General features: G+C 42.4%; 1 protein-coding gene and 1 non-coding gene across 2 annotated transcripts in view; both read left to right on the top strand.

The window, feature by feature from the left end:
- The window catches only part of LOC138975079 (nitric oxide synthase-like), a 115,365-nt gene extending 94,836 nt beyond the window's left edge, over positions 1-20,529 (top strand). The window contains exons 19-26 of the mRNA XM_070347730.1: positions 4,838-5,007; positions 5,381-5,591; positions 6,427-6,514; positions 10,642-10,775; positions 12,304-12,461; positions 12,857-13,048; positions 13,639-13,797; positions 19,882-20,529. Coding sequence (XP_070203831.1) covers positions 4,838-5,007; positions 5,381-5,591; positions 6,427-6,514; positions 10,642-10,775; positions 12,304-12,461; positions 12,857-13,048; positions 13,639-13,797; positions 19,882-20,058 — 1,289 coding nt within the window. The 3' untranslated portion in view covers positions 20,059-20,529. The remainder of the gene's footprint in view (positions 1-4,837; positions 5,008-5,380; positions 5,592-6,426; positions 6,515-10,641; positions 10,776-12,303; positions 12,462-12,856; positions 13,049-13,638; positions 13,798-19,881) is intronic.
- Trnae-cuc (transfer RNA glutamic acid (anticodon CUC)) lies at positions 14,231-14,303 on the top strand. The gene has a single exon. It is a non-coding gene; the product is annotated as a tRNA-Glu (tRNA).
- Positions 20,530-21,484: the final 955 nt, after the last annotated feature.

The raw sequence follows: 21,484 nt of genomic DNA, 5'->3' as shown, positions 1-21,484 counted from the left end.
CATGAACACATCCATGTCTCAATTACACATCGCACACATGGACATTCTTATACGCTCAACTTACCCATTCACACATGGACATTCGACTACGCTCCACTTACACATTCTTATACACTCCCTTACACATTCACACATGGGCATTCTTATATGCTCGTCGCGATATAACCTTCGTGGTTGAAAACGACGTTAAACACCAAATAAAGAAAGAAAGATTCTTATATGCTCCACTTACACATTCCACATGGACATTCGACTACGCCCACTTACACATTCACACATGGACATCTTATATAGCGCATCTTATCTAGTGCAGATCCTCATCTAGTTTTATCAAACTATAAAGATCAATAACAACAAGTCGCGTAAGGCGAAAATACAATATTTAGTCAAGTAGCTGTCGAACTCACAGAATGAAACTGAACGCAATGCCATTTTTCAGCAAGACCGTATACTCGTAGCATCGTCAGTCCACCGCTCATGGCAAAGGCAGTGAAATTGACAAGAAGAGCGGGGTAGTAGTTGCGCTAAGAAGGATAGCACGCTTTTCTGTACCTCTCTTTGTTTTAACTTTCTGAGCGTGTTTTTAATCCAAACATATCATATCTATATGTTTTTGGAATCAGGAACCGACAAGAAATAAGATGAAAGTGTTTTTGAATTGATTTCGACAATTTAATTTTGATAATAATTTTTATATATTTAATTTTCAGAGCTTGTTTTTAATCCGAATATAACATATTTATATGTTTTTGGAATCAGCAAATGATGGAGAATAAGATAAACGTAAATTTGGATCGTTTTATAAATTTTTATTTTTTTTTACAATTTTCAGATTTTTAATGACCAAAGTCATTAATTAATTTTTAAGCCACCAAGCTGAAATGCAATACCAAAGTCCGGGCTTCGTCGAAGATTACTTGACCAAAATTTCAACCAATTTGGTTGAAAAATGAGGGCGTGACAGTGCCGCCTCAACTTTCACGAAAAGCCGGATGTGACGTCATCAAAGACATTTATCAAAAAAATGAAAAAAACGTTCGGGGATTTCATACCCAGGAACTCTCATGTCAAATTTCATAAAGATCGGTCCAGTAGTTTAGTCTGAATCGCTCTACACACACACACACACACACACACACACACACACACACACACACGCACATACACCATACCCTCGTTTCGATTCCCCCTCGATGTTAAAATATTTAGTCAAAACTTGACTGAATATAAAAAACAGTCATCGCCGAGACTACCTCCAGATAGTCTCGGCTAACCCGAAGACCGAGGCGGGTCACGCTTGTCTCCGCGAAGCATGCGACCATAGTACTTACTGAACCTTTTTCTTCCATTCCGAGCACATTTTTAGAGTAAACATAACATGTGTATATATTTTTGAATTCAGAAGAAAGTGAAGAATACAATGCGATCACTTTTGATTCTGTAAAGAAAAATACGATTTTATTGACAACTTTAATAAGCAAACTAGTTAACTAATTTTTAAGCTTCCAAGCTGAAATGTAATCCCAAAGTACGGACTTCGTCAAAGATTGTTTGGCCAAAATTTCAATCAAGTTTGTTAAAAAATAAGGTCGTAACCGTGCCGCCTCAAATTTCACTGAAAGCCGGATATAATGTAATCAAATATATTTATCAAAAAAATGAACAAGTCGCGTAAGGCGAAATTCCTACATTTAGTCAAGCTGTTGAACTCACAAAATCAAACTGAACGCACTGCATTTTTACACAATGACCGTAGTCCGCCGCCCGTGCATAACGCAGTGAAACTGACGAGCCTGTTTAGCGCGGTAGTGGTTTTGCTGTGCGGCATAGCTCGCTTTTCTGTACCTCTCTTCGTTTTAACTTTCTAAGCGTGTTTTTAATCCAAACATATCATATCTATATGTTTTTAGAATCAAGGAATAACATGAAATTGTTTTTAAATCGATTTCGGAAGTTTAATTTTGATCATAATTTTTATATTTTTAATTTTCAGAGCTTGTTTTTAATCCAAATATAACATATTTATATGTTTTTGGAATCAGAAAATGATGAAGAATAAGATTAACGTAAATTTGGATCGTTTTATACAAAAAAATTCAATTACAATTTTCAGATTTTTAATGACCAAAGTCATCAATTAATTTTTAAGCCACCAAGCTGAAATGCAATACCAAAGTCCGGCCTTTGTCGAAGATTGATTTGCCAAAATTTCAATCAATTTTATTGAAAAATGAGGGTGTGACAGTGCCGCCTAAACTTTACAAAAAGTCGGATATGACGTCATCAAAGGTATTTATTGAACAAATGAAAAAAACACCCGGGGATATCATTCCCAGGAACTTTCATGTCAAATTTCATAAAGATCGGTCCAGTACTTTAGTCTGAATCGCTCCACACACACACACACAGACACACACACACACACAGACAGACACACACACACACACACACACACACACACACACACACACACACACACACACACACACACACACACACACACATATATATATATAACTTGACTGAATGTAAAAAGTCGCGTAAGGCGAAATTACTACATTTACTCAAGCCGTCGAACTCACAGAATGAAACTGAACGCACTGCATTTTTTAACCAAGAAATACTGCTTCGCCAATCCCCGCAAGAAGGAAATCGCTCACTATTCACGTGCAAAACGAAGTGAAATTGACAAGCCAGAATAGCGCGGTAGCGTATTGCGCAAAGCAGGAAAGCGCGCTTTTCTGTATTATTCTTAACTTTCTGAGGTTGTTTTGAATACTACATATCATATCTGTATGTTTTTGGAATCAGGAAATGATAAAGAATAAGATGAGATCATTTCCTGATCGATTTCTTACATTTCAATCGTAGGACTAATTTCGTTAATTGTGATCACATTTTAAGAGTAAACATGACATATTTATATAGTTTTAGATGTTTAGATTCAGAATTTGATGAAGAATACGATGCAATCCATTTTAAATGTGTTTGCGAAAAATCACTTAATGAAAACTTTAATGAGCAAACTGATTAATTAATTTTAAGCCTCCAAGCTGGAATGCAATACCAAAGTCCGGCCTTTGTCGAAGATTACTTGACCAAAATGTCAACAAATTTGGTTGAAAAATGAGAGCGTGACAGTGCGGCCTCAACTTTTACAAAAACAAGAGGCGAAGCCTTCAAGGCTCACGTAAGAAATAGACAAACAGTCAAGGCTCACGTAAGAAATAGACAAACAGTAACACAAACTCAATCACTCCGTCACACATACACACCCACACACACAGTAAGCTTAGGTGACACTGTGCAAGAAAGAGAGACACTAGAATCTAGATCTGTCTGTGTCTGCATGTAGCCTACTTACAGGGACACGACTGCCAAATAGTCTCGGCCCGCTCAAAATAACAATGACCGAGACCACACACACCACGCGAGAGAGAAAGACTACAGGGAGGCATGCCGTCATGATGCATTAATTGACGTCAAACACTTTTGACCGTGACGTAATCTTATGCGAGCTTTATCCATAGTCTTGGATAACCACTCACACATAGACTCGGAAATGTTAAAGTTTCTACCACAGACATACACACGCACAAGCACACACACACACGCACACACACACGCACAAACGCACAGACAGACAAAGTTACGATCGCATAGGCTACACTCACTTCGTGAGCCAAAAACGGATATGACGTCATCAAATACATTTATCAAATAAACGAAAAATTCTTCTGGGAATATAATTCCCAGGAACTCTCATGTAAAGTTTCATGAAGATCGGTCCAGTAGAATCTCTGAATCGCTCTATACAGACACACACACACAATGACATACACCACGCCCCTCTTCTCGATTCCCCGTCGATGTTAAAACAGTTAGTCATACCTTGACTAAATATAAAAAGGTTGCATTTTTGGAACGTTTGGTTCATGTCAAAACAAGAGAATGCCAATGCTTTGTTGGCTCACGAAGTGTAGCCTATGCGATCGTAACTTTGTCTGTCTGTGTGTGTGTGCGTGTGCGTGTGTTTGTGCGTGTGTATGTCTGTGGTAGAAACTTTAACATTTCCGAGTCTATGTGTGAGTGGTTATCCAAGACCATGGATAAAGCTCGCATACGATTACGTCACGGTCAAAAGTGTTCGACGTCAATTAATGCATCATGACGGCATGCCTCCCTGTAGTCTTTCTCTCTCGCGTGGTGTGTGTGGTCTCGGTCATTGTTATTTTGAGCGGGCCGAGACTATTTGGCAGTCGTGTCCCTGTAAGTAGGCTACATGCAGACAGACAGATCTAGATCTAATGTCTCGCTTTCTTGCACAGTTTCACCTATGCTCTTTCTGTGTGTGTGGGAGTGATTGAGTTTGTGTTACTGTTTGTCTATTTCTTACGTGAGCCTTGAAGGCTTCGCCTCTTGTTTTTTTCTTGAATTAAACGTTCTGAAAATGTGACCTTTCTTGTTTGTGGATTATTGCTTTGGAAAGTAAATTGTCTTATCTGTTTCGAATTTCTGGGATAGACCAGTTGAGCAAAAGTTGGAATGAAACTTCTGCGTTACGTTGCAAATTTGAAGCTAGCGAGGTGGAAGAGTTAACGCTCTAATGCAGCCCTTGTATTCTTTTTCGTTTGCTGTACTTTGTTTGTTGTCTTCTGTCATACAATGTGTAACTTTTGCAGCACAAATAACGGATGGTCGAGGTAAAAGTCGTGAGACCTAGCATAATGTACCTTTGATTTTCCTGTAGTTCGCTTGTGTCACCTTTTCGTTTCCCCGATTGTGTGAGCTCTGTTGTTCAAATTATCACTTATGACCCTTTCTTTCAACGATACAGGCTCGTCCAAAAACTGGACACAGTACGAGAAGATGCCGGTGTGTTCCATGCGCACCGGTCTGACGCGTTTCCTTGACGTCACCACTCCCCCGTCACAGGTCTTCCTGCAGCTGCTGGCCACACTGACGTCACGAGACATTGACAAGAAACGCATGGAGCTTCTGGCAAAGGTATTGCGGCTGGTAGTTGAAGTTTACAGGTATACTCTGTCAAAGTTGACTTAAGTTGTAAAAACAAAATGCCCCCAAGCTCTTTTATGTCCTACGAACACTAATGCTACCATTGCAAACTTCTAAGAGATCATTTTAAAATGCATTTTGCTAAATTTCGACTGTTTACACTCTTTAATTGAAGAACTTACGAGTTTTATACCTTAAACATTACATAAAAAATGCTGAGGGACTTCGAGATCGTTTATTTTTCAACAGTAGGTTCGACCCTCTTCGTGTCTTAATCCTGTCCATGAGTTGATGCCACTGCAAACTATGTATGAAACTAGCTGGGTAGCGCCGAACCTTACCTTACCCTTGTGATTTCCCTCAGGACTCCAAGGCGTACGGGGACTGGCGCTACGACCTGTTCCCCAACATGCTGGAGGTGCTGGACCAGTTCCCGTCCCTCAAGGTTCCCCCCTCCCTCCTCATGACGCAGCTCCCCCTGCTGCAGCAACGCTTCTACAGCATCAGCTCGTCCCCCATGGAGTGTGTGGGTGAGATCCACGCCACTATGGCCGTCGTCAAGTACAGAACACAGAGTAAGTGGTTGTTGTAGCTGTCGGTGTAGTTGTTGGGGATGGAAGGGCAAGGTTCGGGATGAATAGATAACAGCAACGCTTCTACAGCATCAGCTCGTCCCCCATGGAGTGTGTGGGTGAGATCCACGCCACTATGGCCGTCGTCAAGTACAGAACACAGAGTAAGTGGTTGTTGTAGCTGTCGGTGTAGTTGTTGGGGATGGAAGGGCAAGGTTCGGGATGAATAGATAACAGCAACGCTTCTAGTACAGCATCAGCTCGTCCCCCATGGAGTGTGTGGGTGAGATCCACGCCACCATGACCGTCGTCAAGTACATAACACAGAGTGAGTGCTTCATGTTCATGTGGTTGTTGTTGTTGTTGGGGCTAGAAAGCAAGAGTGAGAGAGACGGATAACAGCAACGCTTCTACAGCATCAGCTCATGCCCCATGGAGTGTGTGGGTGAGATCCAATCCGCCATCGGCTTCGTCAACCACAGAACACAATGTCGGTTATGGACTTAATTATGGGCTAAATGAATTTGAGTAGTGCGCGGTGGGCGGTGGGCGGTGGGCGGTGGGTGCTTCCTTGTCATGAATACACAATTCAAGACCGAGTCCCATCATTATTCAACTTGCCGATGCACTGGATATCATCAGCCTTGCTGAGTTTGCCGACGATCTTCAGCAAGTATTGGCTTTAGGATTAGAATAAGTTGATCAGCTTACAATGACAATGACTGTTCAGAGAAGGTGGGTTGTGTTTTCTGGTCCTTCACTCTTGCAATCTGTCGTTTAGCAGCTACTGTGTGCTTTTGATTACTAACCAACACTTTGATTGTTGCTATGTGTGCAGACGGTGCAGGTCCAGAGCATGAAGGCGTGTGTTCAAGCTGGCTCAACCGCTGTGACATCGGTGCTATCGTCCCCTGCGCTGTCAGAGCGTGAGTTATGCTTCGTCATTAGACTCTCATAATTACTATCCTACAGCTCACCATCAATTGGGTTACGCCATAGTTTCGAAGAATTAAGTTTGAAACCAAAACCACCGAACTGAATCTTAAAATTCGCTTTGATAAGTTATCTGAAAATCAAATTATGTGATATTTGTGTCACGTACAGACGACCGTCCCTGGTAAATATCAGAAATATCAGACCAATTGAATTATACAGTTCCAGACCTGGGAACCCATACGATTTCGCCGTATTTTGTACACTTGATTGTCTAAAATACGATCAGTACGGTCGGTGGAAAATAAATACGATCAAACAAATTCATAGACTACTTTTCTTTACAAGCGCATCTTGAAGCCGACCCAGTATTTGGGAGGTTTGAATGATGTGTGGAGAACACTCATTTTTCTGAAAATACGCCAAGTTTCTTTGAGAATGCTCTAAATGCAAAACAGGGGTTCCCAGGTCTGCAGTTCATACGTAAGTCTACATTGAAACCTTCAAAGACAGCCTGGGTCATATTGTTTCCAGTTCGGTAGCGTAGCGCTGATTTCTTATTGCCAAGTAAATGTTTATAGGGGTTTAGTGTTTCTGCTTGAACTTTAAATATATGTACTGATTAGAACTTGGCAGTGTCCAATGTAGAACCAGATCACACATTGACTACGTATAAGTTGACATAAGAAGGCTGAGGGGCCCTAAACAAGCCAATGCAGATCAAGGAAGCAAGAACAGGCCTATCAGGGTCTCCCTCCAAAGTCAAGCAGCAAGAGATGAAGTGCTCAGGGCCTTTAACAAGGCTAGACGTGAAGGAAAACCGGACGAAGAAGGGGAAGATGGTCGCCTTTTTGCTACGGTTTCGCTGAGAAAAGATATGACACCGCAAGAAAGAAAACAAGAAGAGGAGCTTTTCAAAGAGTTGAAACAAAAGCAGAATGAGTCTAAGGCATCGGGGGACGACAACGCACACTGGGTGAGAAGACAAGGCCAGGTCGTGAACGTAGGGAAGTACGCCCTCCGGCAGCCAGACCAGGAACACCCAGCCTGAGAAAGAAGGGGCCTTCGAATGTAAATAATTTTAAACCTGTTTTTAAGCAGCACAAAGACAAGAATTCACAGTTTTCTTGCTCATGTATATACACCAACTCGGATAGTTTGATGAACAAGAGAGCAGAGCTTCAGTCAATGATTGAACTACATGAGCCTGACGTGATAGCTATCACTGAAGTGAAGCCGAAAAGAAGCAGGTACGATGTCCAGGAGTGTGAGATAGCAGTGGAGGGGTTTGAACTTTTCCACAACATGGAGAAAGAGGGGAGAGGGATAGCTTTGTATGTGAAGACGAGCATGAAACCTGCCTTATGTGAGCATTTGAACAGTGATTTCCAAGAAGCCATTTTTGTGGAATGCCAGCCTGAGAGTGGAGACGTCTTAAGGATAGGGCTAGTGTATAGAAGTCCTAATAGCAGCCTGGATAATGCTACAAAGCTGAACGAACTACTGATGAAAGCAGTGGAGGATAAGCCCGAGCACTTGTTGATTTTGGGGGACTTTAATTACCCACAGATCGACTGGAACCAAGAGATAAGCACGGTAGGACAAAATCACCCGGCATCACAGTTTCTGCGCACATACAAAGACGCTTTTCTCACCCAGCATCAGAGGGGTTGCACACGTTTCAGAGAGGGTCAGGAACCCAGTCTCGTGGACTTGGTGCTCAGCAACAGAGAGGATATCGTTCAAGAGGTCTCCACACTGGCGGGGTTAGGAAAGAGTGACCACGTTACTCTAAACGTCAAACTGGCATGGTTCCGGAAGGACAGCGAGGGAACGGAGCGACCCAACTACTCAAAGGCTGATTTTGCTGCTATCAACGAGTACCTGAAGAAGGTAAACTGGGAGAATGAGTTTTCCAACTTGTCAGTGGACGACACATGGAAGAAGCTGAGAGAGAGGATACAGACGGCCGTAGAGAGGCATGTTCCGGTGACCCGTTTCAGTGGCAGATCTACAAAGAAATGGATGGATAAAGGTACCCTGAGAACAGTACGGAAAAAACACAAGTTGTTTAGAAAGTGGTTGGAATCGAGAGATGGCAAAGTGTATCAGGAGTACTGTAAAGTCAGAAATCAGGCAAGGCGGGCTTGTAGAAAGGCACAACGACTGCTAGAACAGACAGTGGCAAAACAGGCAAAACGAAACCCAAAGGCTTTTTGGTCATACGTCAAGAACAAAACCAAGACGAAAACAGGAATAGCGGACCTCAAAAAGGAAGACGGCACCAAAACCACATCCGATCAGGAAAAAGCAGAGGTACTTAACGCATTTTTCAAAAGCGTCTTTACGGCAGAGGCTGACGGCGACCTTCCAGATCCACCAGAATACAACTTCACATCAGAACTCCGTGACTTTGAAGTCACATCAGAGAAAGTGAAAAAGCTGCTTGAGGGTCTGCAGGCAGGGAAAGCACCTGGTCCAGATGGGTTGAGTCCACTTCTTCTAAGCAAGGCAGCAGATGCTCTAGCCGAACCGGTAGCGATGCTCTTCAGGAAGTCTCTCGACGAGGGCAGGATACCCGAGGAATGGCGACATGCACGCGTGACACCCATTTTCAAGAAGGGCAGCAAACTCTCCGCCAACAACTACAGGCCGGTCAGCCTCACGTGCATCCTGTGTAAGGTCATGGAGACTCTAGTTCGTGAGCAGCTCATCAAACACCTACAGGAGAACGACCTCATCACAGATAAGCAGCATGGGTTTGTCCAAGGCCGCTCTTGCGTCACTCAGCTACTAGATGTTCTAGACTCATGGACCCAGATTCTTGACGAAGGCGGAACGGTTGATGCTGTGTACATGGATTTCAAGAAAGCCTTTGATAGCGTGCCACACAGACGCCTTGTCCTGAAGACTGAAGCACACGGTATCGGCGGAAGGATCCTGGCCTGGATTGCGGACTTTCTGAGCGAAAGACGACAGTGTGTGGTCGTGAATGGAGTTCAGTCATCAGAGGCCGAAGTGACGAGTGGTATCCCCCAGGGAAGTGTTTTAGGACCCATGCTATTCGTACTTTACATCAACGATCTGCCGAACGTTGTCGCCAACTATGTCCGGATCTTCGCTGATGACACTAAGGTCTACACCAGAAGTGACGTTGAGGGAGCCCCACAAACCCTGCAGAAAGACTTGGATAGCCTCCAGGACTGGTCCCAACAGTGGCTGATGAATTTTCACCCGGAGAAATGTCATGTCCTGAAGCTGGGAAATAAGAGGTCAGAAGCTATCTACTACATGACAGGGACGGACGCGTCAGGTGAAGCTCGCAGTATTGCACTAGAGGAGAGCGATTTCGAGAAGGACCTGGGGGTCTATGTGGACAACAACCTGAGCTTCAACAAGCATGTCGCCCTTTCAGCAGCAAAAGCCAACAGAGTCATGGGGGTCATCAGGCGTTCCTTCGACTACCTCACAGTAGAAGTTTTCCTGCAGCTCTACAAGTCACTTGTCCGTCCTATTCTCGAATATGGCCACGCAGTCTGGCAGCCGCAACACAAGACACTTTGTCAGGAGGTGGAGCGCGTGCAACGAAGGGCAACCAAGCTTATAAGCTCGCTGAAAGACAAACCCTACAGTGAACGGCTGGCCACTTTGAAGCTTCCTTGTCTAGAGCATCGTCGCAAGAGGGGGGACATGATTGAAGTCTACAAGTACCTTCATGGTTTCTACAAGACAGAGCGGCCACAGTTCTCTTTCTTCGCTGGTAGAGACACCCGAGGCAGTACCCTGAAGCTAAGCAAGCCCCGCTACAGACTCAATGTCCGAGGCAACTTCTTCAGCGAGAGAGTTGTGAACACGTGGAATAGCCTGCCAGACCAGGTCGTGACGGCACCATCTGTGAATGCCTTTAAGGCCAGGTTGGACGCCCACTGGAAAGATCTCCCCTCTGTGTTTGATCCTGAGTGCTACTAGTAACTAGCTAGTAACTAGGCTGATCCCACCATGCATGCCAAAGTTGCTAAGGTTACTACGAAAACGACCACAGAAGGATGAACAGGCCTAACTGGCCTCAAACATCTAACAAGTACAAGTACAAGTACAAGTACAAGTATACATGTTCCAGGGCCCCCTCGTTCCATCTCCCTGAGGACCAGACACTGCCGGTGATCATGGTGGGCCCGGGAACAGGCATTGCGCCCTTCAGGAGTTTCTGGCAGCAGCGCAAGGTTGACCGGGAGATGAACCCAGTGCCTTCCCGTGAGTTATTGATATTGCTAATGTGTTCAAAACTTCTCTTACATGAGTTTGTGCGAGTCTCTCCCTGACAACCCCTCCGTCACTGTCTCTTTGTCCAAACAGATATAAGATAAATGTTGGACGTGGATTATTCAAATCTATTTCCGAGCCGATTCATACGAAACAGATGAAAGCGTGTTGTCATTATTGCAGTAATGATTTGTGACCCTCCACCACGAAATGAGTCGCATGTCACCTTTGCATGATTTTCATATTTTTACATTTTCATAAAGAGTTTTTTATGCTCTATCCAGTGGTGAAACCCGTTTTAGAAAAGAGCGAAAACTGTTTGAGTTATAAGCCTGTGACTAAGGTGACCCTCACGCTGTTACCATACACTCTCCGGACTTATATCAAGCCAAGCGCAGAACCGCGCGAGGTGACATGCGACTCATTTCGTGGTGGAGGGTCACATTTATGTTTGCTAACTTTGTATGTGAGTGAGTGATCCCAGTTTGTTTATCGCTTATACCTTTCGTTTCGTGACACCCCTTCCCTATGACACTGGTCACAAGTAGACCGCTCTGCAGGGAATCATTACAAACCAACTTTGATTACTTCTAAATTAGTGTTTGGTTGACTTGCTAAATTGCTGGTAGGCAGGTGGAACTCATTGCTTTGCCGTTTGGTCAGTGGCTCTGTTCCTTCAGAATGCTTTGCCGTTTGGTCAGTGGCTTTGTTCTTTCAGATTGCTTTGTCGTTTGGTCAGTGGCTTTGTACCTTCAGAAGGCTTTGCTGTTTGGTCAGTGGCTTTGTTCCTTCAGAATGCTTTGCCGTTTGGTCAGTGGCTTTGTTCCTTCAGAATGCTTTGCCGTTTGGTCGGTGGCTTTGTTCCTTCAGAATGCTTTGCCGTTTAGTCAGTGGCTTTGTTCCTTCAGAATGTTTTGCTGTTTGGTCAGTGGCTGTGTTCCTTCAGAATGCTTTGCCGTTTGGTCAGTGGCTTTGTTCCTTCAGAATGCTTTGCCGTTTGGTCAGTGGCTTTGTTCCTTCAGAATGCTTTGCCGTTTGGTCAGTGGCTTGCTTTGTTCCTTCAGAATGCTTTGCCGTTTGGTCAGTGGCCGTGTTCCTTCAGAATGCTTTGTCGTTTGGTCAGTGGCTGTGTTCCTTCAGAATGCTTTGTCGTTTGGTCAGTGGCTTTGTTCCTTCAGAATGCTTTGTCGTTTGGTCAATGGCTCTGTTCCTTCAGAATACTTTGCCGTTTGGTCACTGGCTTTGTTCCTTCAGAATGCTTTGCCGTTTGGTCAATGGCTTTGTTCTTTCAGAATGCTTTGCCGTTTGGTCACTGGCTTTGTTCCTTCAGAATGCTTTGCCATGGGATAATTAATGGCTTGCGTTCCTTTATTGCCGGGTGACCTTCGAAAACGGCAATAAGTTACGGAAACCTTTAGTCAACAATCTTGCATTACTGTAAGCGCGGGTACCTAGTCTTTGCACACGATGTAAGTTCTTCTCGGGATACAAGTAACATCAGTGTCCCTTTCTTCCTCAGACGGCGAGAGGAAAGGCTGGGGCGAGATGTATCTGTACTTCGGCTGCCGTAAGAACAACATTGACAACATCTACAAGGATGAGCTATGCCAGATGAAGGCTGAGAACGTCCTCACAGACTATTTCGTGTCCCTGTCCAGGGAAGCAGGACAGCCAAAGGTAGTACTGTAGGGTGTGTGTGTGTGTGTGTGTGTGTGTGTGTGTGTGTGTGTGTGTGTGTGTGTGTGTGTGTGTGTGTGTGTGTGAACTAACAATTTGTTTATAGGCTTTTAACTACGAGTAAACTCACTCTTGTTGCTTTTGCCCCCAAGCGTTATTTGAGTGTATTTGCACTTGGTTACAAAGGCAATAACACTTTTCTTAAGATGTCAGCTAAGAGAGTGGCAAAGGTAATGACTATGGTTACTTTACACGTTGCTTATTCTTGTCAGTGTCGTGTTTCTGACAGCCTCTGTTAATATTCGTGAGCATTGAATTCTGTGCCTGTGTTCTTGAGGAAACGACCAAACAAGATGTAGCCTACCATCCTAATATTTCTGTTCTTTACGCTTCAGGTGTACGTCCAAGACATTCTCTTCAAGAACGCAGCGATGACCTACGAGTCAGTTGTTAAACGCGGCGGCCACTTCTACGTCTGTGGTGACGTGTCCATGGCCAATGACGTCACAAAGACCCTGGAACAAATCCTTGCACACTACGGAGGCATGAAGCCAGAGGATGCCAAAAACTTTGTCCTGGAACTGAAGGTACGGTAGACAAATCTAAATTTTGCTGGGGACTGGTTGTCCAGGAATATTCAATCTCTTGCTTTTCAAGCCAACTGTTGATGTTCGTGATTGTAGAGTTTTGAAGGAATTATAACATGCACGAGTCTAATCTAGCCGCAAGAAAAAATCAAGACAAGTAACCTTGGTATTACAAAAGTAAATTGTCTCCTAGAGGACATGGTAGACGTCTACAACAGTATAAGAATGTACGTCGAATGAAGGATGTTCTTGTTCTGTTGTGAGTGATAGTATTCACTCTTGCCTTTTTTGTGCACTTCTCAATCAATCAATGAGGCTTATATCGCGCATATTCCGTGGGTACAGTTCTAGGCGCTCTGCAGTGATGCCGTGTGAGATGAAATTTTATATGGCCAGTAATAAAATCAAACTTATTTTCTTTTAATTTTAGAATATGTTAGCAATGTGTTTTGTCATTTTTGTTGTTGACAAAAACCAGGAGGTAGAAACCGGTCAGTCGTTGTTACTTGTGCATTTTTCTATCCAATGAGTACTATTTTCATTGCTGTCTTCTTCATTGCTTAACTATTTTTGCCCTTCTTTACCTACAGGATGCCAACCGGTTCCACGAAGAAATCTTCGGCGTGAGTATACAGAAGAGCACAGAGGCTGGCAACAAGGCAAGGGACCAGAGCCAGAGGGCGTGGAAGTTCATCGACAATCCCAGCAAGCCGGCCTCCAAGGAGACGGCCAAGCCCATGCCTTTGCCGGTCAGTACACCTGCGTGTGCTCCTGTTTATTTATTTATTTTTTTGCTAGTCTGTGGGCAGGCTTAATTGATTGAAAATAATAGCGTATCAGGCCTGTTTGAAAGGGAGGGGCTTCAAAAATGAGGCAGGGATACAGGGGCTGGCCACGCGGGGGCCCCCAGATGCTGTTGAAGTTTAGCATTTGAAAGGGTGTTTGTTTCGTTCATGGGCTGAAATTCCCACGGCTTTTACGTGTACGACCGCTTTTACCCCGCCATTTAGGCAGCCATACGCCGCTTTCGGGGGAATTTGAAAAAGGGTATTCTGGGTCTTTTCTGGAGAAAAAAGGTACATTTACAGGGTAGATCCAGCCCGTAGTACACCTGCGTGTGCCCTGTTTTGTTTGCTAGGCTGTGGGCAGGCTTGAATTAAAATGATAGAATAGCGTGCGAATGCCGGAGTGGCTCAGTGGTTAGAGCGCTTGCCTCTCACGCTGGAGGTCGTCGGTTCGATCCCGACCTGGGACAAATTCAAATACCGTGGTCGCCGCTTAATTAAGCCACTTCGGGACCGACGAAAAATGGCTTTAATAAGCGGCGGATTTATTAACCGGCGATCCAGGAACACGTCATTTTCGGAAAAAAAACCTTCTCTTTTGTTTACGTCACTCAGTCACTTTCTTTCGTCATTTACACTTGTTTGAATCTAAACAAAACTTCACGAAGGATGTTGAACTTTTGTTTTAATTATGTACATGTACGTGTACTTTGATCACTTCGGTACATCAATAATTTCACTGTCACCGTCACGAATCATTACTCGGCAGAGAAGAACGATTTTATGAGTGTGTGTTTGTTGGTCGTCTTCCACATCAGTTCTCTCACTGAGTCTGCGAATGGTCTAAATTCTTCCATGCGGTGACCACGACTTTCCAGACCAGATCGAAGGCGGGTCGTTTAATTTAGTCATGAACACAACATGCGATCAAAGCTACACAATGTATGAACTCAACACGTGCGGTTTTTATTGACTGACATTCTTTTCTGAACTCGGTTACTTCGTGATACACGTGAGCGTGGACATAAATAGGCTTATGACTTGAGCGATTACAAGAACAAGATAATGTGAGTTTTAGTCACAAACTACGTGATTTCTTTGAGAAAACTGGCTTTACTAAGCGGCGGGTTGGGTTCATTAACCGGCTTTTTCTAATACATAAGATATTGTGATAAATCCGGACCGTCTGAAATCGGCTTTTATAAGCGGCTGGCTCTATTAACCGCGGTTTTATTAAGCGGCGTCCACTGTACCCGATTTGTCCGACCTCTGTCCAGTCCACAAATCTAGAAACGGGTACCTGACCCTATACCCTATGAAGGCAAAAGTCTGCGAGGGAGAGGAGTGAACACCGCCCTCATAAAGCTGGCCCGAGAGAAGTACGTCGCTCCTCTGGGACCAAACATGGTTTATAGACTACCTTTACCTTTGCATTACCTTATATATAAATCAAGCTGATCAGAACAGCAGCCCAGAATCACGTGCGAGTGAGAAGTGTTGAAAATGGTTTATGCTCCACTGGGGGGAAAGGGCTGAAGTATATAAATCTACTTGGGTGGGTGTTTTGCATTTTTTTCAAAACATAGTGCTCCCGAGAGCTATCCAAAGTCTTCTCTTCCGACTCGATTATAAATTGCGTGAGTTTTTAGGGTGGCTTAATCCTGTAGGTTTCTGACAACTTACAAATTGCCTTGAAGATGAAATTATGTTTTCGTCTTTAATGTTTGTTTTGGTAATGTTTGATTCTGAGACAATGACAAAAGGTGACGTTTTCATGTCAGTATGTCCCAAATGACATCACCAGTACATTTTTCATTCTAGCTTTCGTTTTCGTTCTATTTTTTCTAATAACATGCGTTAACAATTGATTGCCAACTGGAATGGAAGAGCACAAAAATTGTAACTTGATATGTAGTTTCTCTAGAGGGAAAACATCTTCCACTTTCATGTCAGTGTGTCCCATGCAACATACATTTGCCAAACAGCTATGCGTAAGTAGATTATTTGTTAGTGGTATAGAACATACTGATCAACAATCAAAGTCAGTTTTCACATTCATGTTCTACCTATTTCTTATATGTTTATTCTTTTGGCAATGGTGAAATGTCAGCAATCGTGTGTCATTCGGGACAGTAGACATGACACCTGACCTTTTGTCACTGTCTCTTCTTCTAAAACATTAAGCATCCAAGAGCTTTGACGATTTCAAACGGCATTGTTCAGAAATGTCTATATTCCGATAGGCTACCCTTTCTTGGAATCGTTAGTTGTTCATTTCCAAATAAAAAAATCCAGAAAGGTAATTTGTTGGAACGTTTGTTATTGACAAAACAATACGTTACAATCACAAATATGTCGACCCAACGGTCTTTTAAGTGCACAGACAAACAATAAGTAACAAGAACTTAGCTTGGTTGAGTTTTCGGCCGCTTGTTGGTAAACCGCAAGCGAATGAATCATATTTCATATCGCAGCATACTTGATGTTTTTGGATTTGTTCATTTCCAAGCCAGGTAATTATCTTTGGCTATGCTGGTATCCTTACTCTGTGAACAGTTTCATACCTGGAGGTCGTTCACATACTTTCCATGAAATGCGAATAAGTATGCTGCAATAGGATTATACCTTTCTGTATGATTGGGGTGTTTATTGGATTTTTTTTACAGAAATGTTGAAATTATGTGTTTATCTTTCCTACTTTTAGGAAGAATCACAGGTCTAGTCAACAAACTGTTCAAGCAGTAAGACAAAAATTAATGTGTATTGTCTGCACCTTATTTGAAATTGAATTCTAGCTCATCTTTTGACAACCGTTTTTTTCTCACTTTGCTCTGTGTGTGTTTCTAATTCATTTTTCAGGAAGTTATGGGTTCTTCAGTTCTTATGTTAGACTCTCTAATTCTAATGTTTGAAACTCTTATGCCTTCTATTCTCTTTCTTCTGTAGTTTTTTTTTTATCAGTTGGCAGAGTTTGCATAATTTTTAGTAAATCGTTTTGTTGAGCATGAAGAAAATTATTATTTTGTTGGCAGTTATTTTTCTTTTCAATGTTGTTTTTGTCTAAATTGGAATGCACTTCTTACTGTGGCTTCATGTGTGTAGTGTAGTTGAATAGCAAAATGATTGTGTGCCTATTGAACACATTATTTTTCAGTTGTGTCCTAAGCAGTGTAGCCGCATTATGCAGTGTCTTGTGCAATTTAAGAGCTGTCTTTACAACCTTTCCTTTAGAATGTACATGACAGCTTTGTTCAAGAACATGTTTATGAATAACGTGATATCTTACGTGCTGCAAGCAGCAAACTAAAGACATTTCAACCGTTGATTTACACAAGTAAATGCAGTATGACTGATATGGAATGTTTCTCTGATATCGTCTGTTTTAAGTACCTTTATCTACAAAGTTCTGAAACTGGTGTCTTGGTCTTCTATTTCCTTTACAATTTCAAACTACCTGTACTTTTTCTGTCTTGAAATGACCATCTGTTTTAACCAAAACAGGACCTATTTGCTAATTTCTTGACCACTTGTCTACCGTTTACGTCTTATTAGTTCTCTGTTAATTCTAAACAGACGTGTGCGTGAAACAGTAAACTCTGACAGCAACAATCGAAGTACAGTGAAACAGTAAACTCTGACAGCAACAATCGAAGTACAGTGAAACAGTAAACTCTGACAGCAACAATCGAAGTACAGTGAAACAGTAAACTCTGACAGCAACAATCGAAGTACAGTGAAACAGTAAACTCTGACAGCAACAATCGAAGTACAGTGAAACAGTAAACTCTGACAGCAACAATCGAAGTACAGTGAAACAGTAAACTCTGACGGCAACAATCGAAGTACAGTGAAACAGTAAACTCTGACAGCAACAATCGAAGTACAGTGAAACAGTAAACTCTGACAGCAACAATCGAAGTACAGTGAAACAGTAAACTCTGACAGCAACAATCGAAGTACAGTGAAACAGTAAACTCTGACAGCAACAATCGAAGTACAGTGAAACAGTAAACTCTGACAGCAACAATCGAAGTACAGTGAAACAGTAAACTCTGACAGCAACAATCGAAGTACAGTGAAACAGTAAACTCTGACATCAACAATCGAAGTACAGTGAAACAGTAAACTCTGACAGCAACAATCGAAGTACAGTGAAACAGTAAACTCTGACAGCAACAATCGAAGTACAGTGAAACAGTAAACTCTGACAGCAACAATCGAAGTACAGTGAAACAGTAAACTCTGACAGCAACAATCGAAGTACAGTGAAACCCCTCTTGTAAGACTTCCACAACTCTGAATAAATCAAGTCAAAAATTGGAGGGAGTCTTAAAGTTGAGGTAAATTGAACTAGGTTATGAACAGAACATCTGAGAAACCAAAGTCTGAAGAGGGGGGTGGGGGGGTCTTAAATTAGACTGTCTTGAACGGGTGTGTTCCACTGTACCGCTGTCCAGTTACACGCTGTGCGTGTTTCCACTCTACTGAAGGCTGCTTATTTATCAAAGTAGAACAGAATATGTCTACAATACTGACATTACAAGTCTGCTCAGGCCTACTGAAAACTGGCCTTGGCAAAAGAGACTGTTGCTGAAGCTTGGGCATTGTCCCCCTCTGACTATGATGGTTTTCTGCTCAAATAAAACAAGTCGCGTAAGGCGAAAATACAACATTTAGTCAAGCTGTCGAACTCACAGAATGAACGCAATGCAATTTTTCAGCAAGACCGTATACTCCTAGCATCGTCAGTCCACCGCTCATGGCAAAGGCAGTGAAATTGACAAGAAGAGCGGGGGAGTAGTTGCGCTGAGAAGGATAGCACGCTTTTCTGTACCTCTCTTCGTTTTAACTTTCTGAGCGTGTTTTTAATCCAAACATATCATATCTATATGTTTTTGGAATCAGGAACCGACAAGGAATAAGATGAAAGTGTTTTTCAATTGATTTCGAAAATTTAATTTTGATCATAATTTTTATATTTTTAATTTTCAGAGCTTGTTTTTAATCAAAATATAACATATTTATATGTTTTTGGAATCAGAAAATGATGAAGAATAAGGTGAACGTAAATTTTGATCGTTTTAGAAAAAAACTTTTTTTTTTTACAATTTTCAGATTTTTAATGACTAAAGTCATTAATTAATTTTAAAACCAATAAGCTGAAATGCAATACCGAAGTCTGACCTTTGTCGAAGATTGCTTGGCCAAAATTTCAATCAATTTGATTGAAAAATGAGGGCGTGACAGTGCCGCCTCAACTTTTACAAAAAGCCGGATATGACGTCATCAAAGGTATTTATCAAAAAAAGGAAAAAACGTTCGGGGATATCATTCCCAGGAACTCTCATGTCAAATTTCATAAAGATCGGTCCAGTAGTTTGGTCTGAATCGCTCTACACACACGCACACACGCTCGCACACACACGCACACACACACACACACACACACACACACACACACACACACACACACACACACACACATACACCACGACCCTCGTTTCGATTCCCCCTCTATGTTAAAACATTTAGTCAAAACTTGACTAAATGTAAAAAAGCAATCATTTTATCCCCTCGTTAACAGCGCAAGTGGGGGAAAATTAACTAACCTTCTTTTTTTACATTTTGTCAAGTTTTGACTAAATGTTTTAACGTAGAGGGGGGAATCGAGACGAGGGTCGTGGTGTATGTGTGTGTGTCTGTGCGTGCGTGCGTGCGTGTGTGTGTGTGTAGAGCGATTCAGACTAAACTACTGGACCGATCTTTATGAAATTTGACATGAGAGTTCCTGGGTATGATATCCCCAGAGGTGTTTTTCATTTTTTTGATAAATGTCTTTGATGACGTTCGACTTTTTCTTATTTTCCTCTGATTTTTGTGTGTATTTTTTTTTGGGGGGGTGGGGGGGGGGGGGGGTTCAACTAACCTTCATGGGATAAAAGTTTAACTGACAGTTGAGAGGAAAGTTAACTGACCTTTTAGGGAGACAAACTGCAAGTGACCTTCAAGGGGGGAAAGTTTATCTGACATTACCCTCATATCTTTCAGGACAAGAAGATGGCAATCGGCAAGCCCAAGGTTCCCATGAAAAACATCTTCATGAAGCAGAGGGTGGCACCAGGAAACACGTCCTTGCCCTCCACCCCTTCCAAAGCATGTCTCCTTCAAAAATACCACCAGCGATGGAACTTTCCATCCGATTTTATGTTCTTCTTTGGAAGATGATGCAGCTTTTTTTCGTGATGGAAAAAATGGATGTTTTCAGTTTTTTTGCGTTTGGAGGCTATTACACATCTTCCTAAAATTGCCTCCATCAGTGTTGAGAATGTGAATGTTACTTCATGTTCTACTTTTGAAGACGATTTTCAATGCATCTTTCCTTGTTACAGAGAGAATATTGGGTGTTTGAATTTTTGAAGCTTTTTGCTTGAAGCTATTGTGTTACGGAAATAATATTTGGTGTTTTGAATTTTCCCCAGCAAAAAATATCCAACAATTTCTTGAAACTACTGCATGTTTCTTTGTTGTGAAGAGAATAAAAGAGTTTAAGTGTCGCTTCTTTACTTCGTTGGTTACCGGAAATTCTGCAGAATTTGATATGTCTGTGTCTCAATTTTCTCTTGTTGTTTAAAATGAACAATGGAAGCAAGTAATGTTTTCCAAAGATCTGACAACTAATTGTTTGTCTTGAGTGACGGAATCGTTGACTGCCGATTGCACCAGACCACACTTATTTAAAGGTTATTAGAACCACTAACCGATGACTGAATGTTGGAGAAATGCACCTGAAGATGCCAAAAATGTAAAGAAATTCGCCTATTCGTAGCTGTATCATTGGGATTTAATTAAAAACGTTTTCTTCAAAAACCGCCAAATTCGTCTGCTACACGAGACTTCGAAATGGCCGCCAGTAGACGAGAACCGGCTGTGACGTCATCTAGTGTCTGGAAACCGAAAGTTACAGCTTACGCTCAAGTGGGCGTTTGCCTACATCGAGCATCAACAACACGCCGAAGGAATGCGCACGGCTGCTGATAGCTACGAAGTATAGAAACAAGGTTCAGGCATCAGTTGTCACCTTTTTCCGATGGGTTTACAACTTCTGCAGCAAGACTGATTAACTGGAAACGGTCAACACGATGTGCTGTGTTTCGCGACACTTTCTTCCAATGCGAACGCAGTTAATCCGACAAGAAAACCTGGCACACACAAAACAGCTGTTGCCTAACGCAGTTCCAGTTCCGACAATTGTTGACCACTCACAGGAGGTCAGAAACCGGATACCAATGTCATCAGAACGATCTGCTTTCACTAAACGCAGACGAAAGGAAGTGAGTACATGTATATACTGAATGTGTTCTGTAAGGGATCGGGGTTCAGTGTTACTGGGCGTTTTTGTCAGACTGACAGTATTTGTGGTGGAATGGCATCTGTTCCTAATTTTAGGCACATGTGTTAAGATTACAGATTAAAACATATATCTGTTACTACATGTCCGTCCCCATGCACCCACCTTAAAGTTCCCTCTCTCTCCCTCTTTTACACTCACCTGGGTAATCGATGAGTCTCAGGTTTAATCAAGTGTCCGTCCATATACACATAGACATTCACACAAACACACACACCTTGTTATAGTTGTTATCTTTTAATT

This window comes from Littorina saxatilis, linkage group LG9 (genome assembly GCF_037325665.1).
Source record: "Littorina saxatilis isolate snail1 linkage group LG9, US_GU_Lsax_2.0, whole genome shotgun sequence".
In the NCBI taxonomy this organism is placed as follows: domain Eukaryota; kingdom Metazoa; phylum Mollusca; class Gastropoda; order Littorinimorpha; family Littorinidae; genus Littorina; species Littorina saxatilis.
The sequence above is the reverse complement of the archived record's forward strand: the minus strand, read 5'-3'. Positions and strand labels throughout refer to the sequence as shown.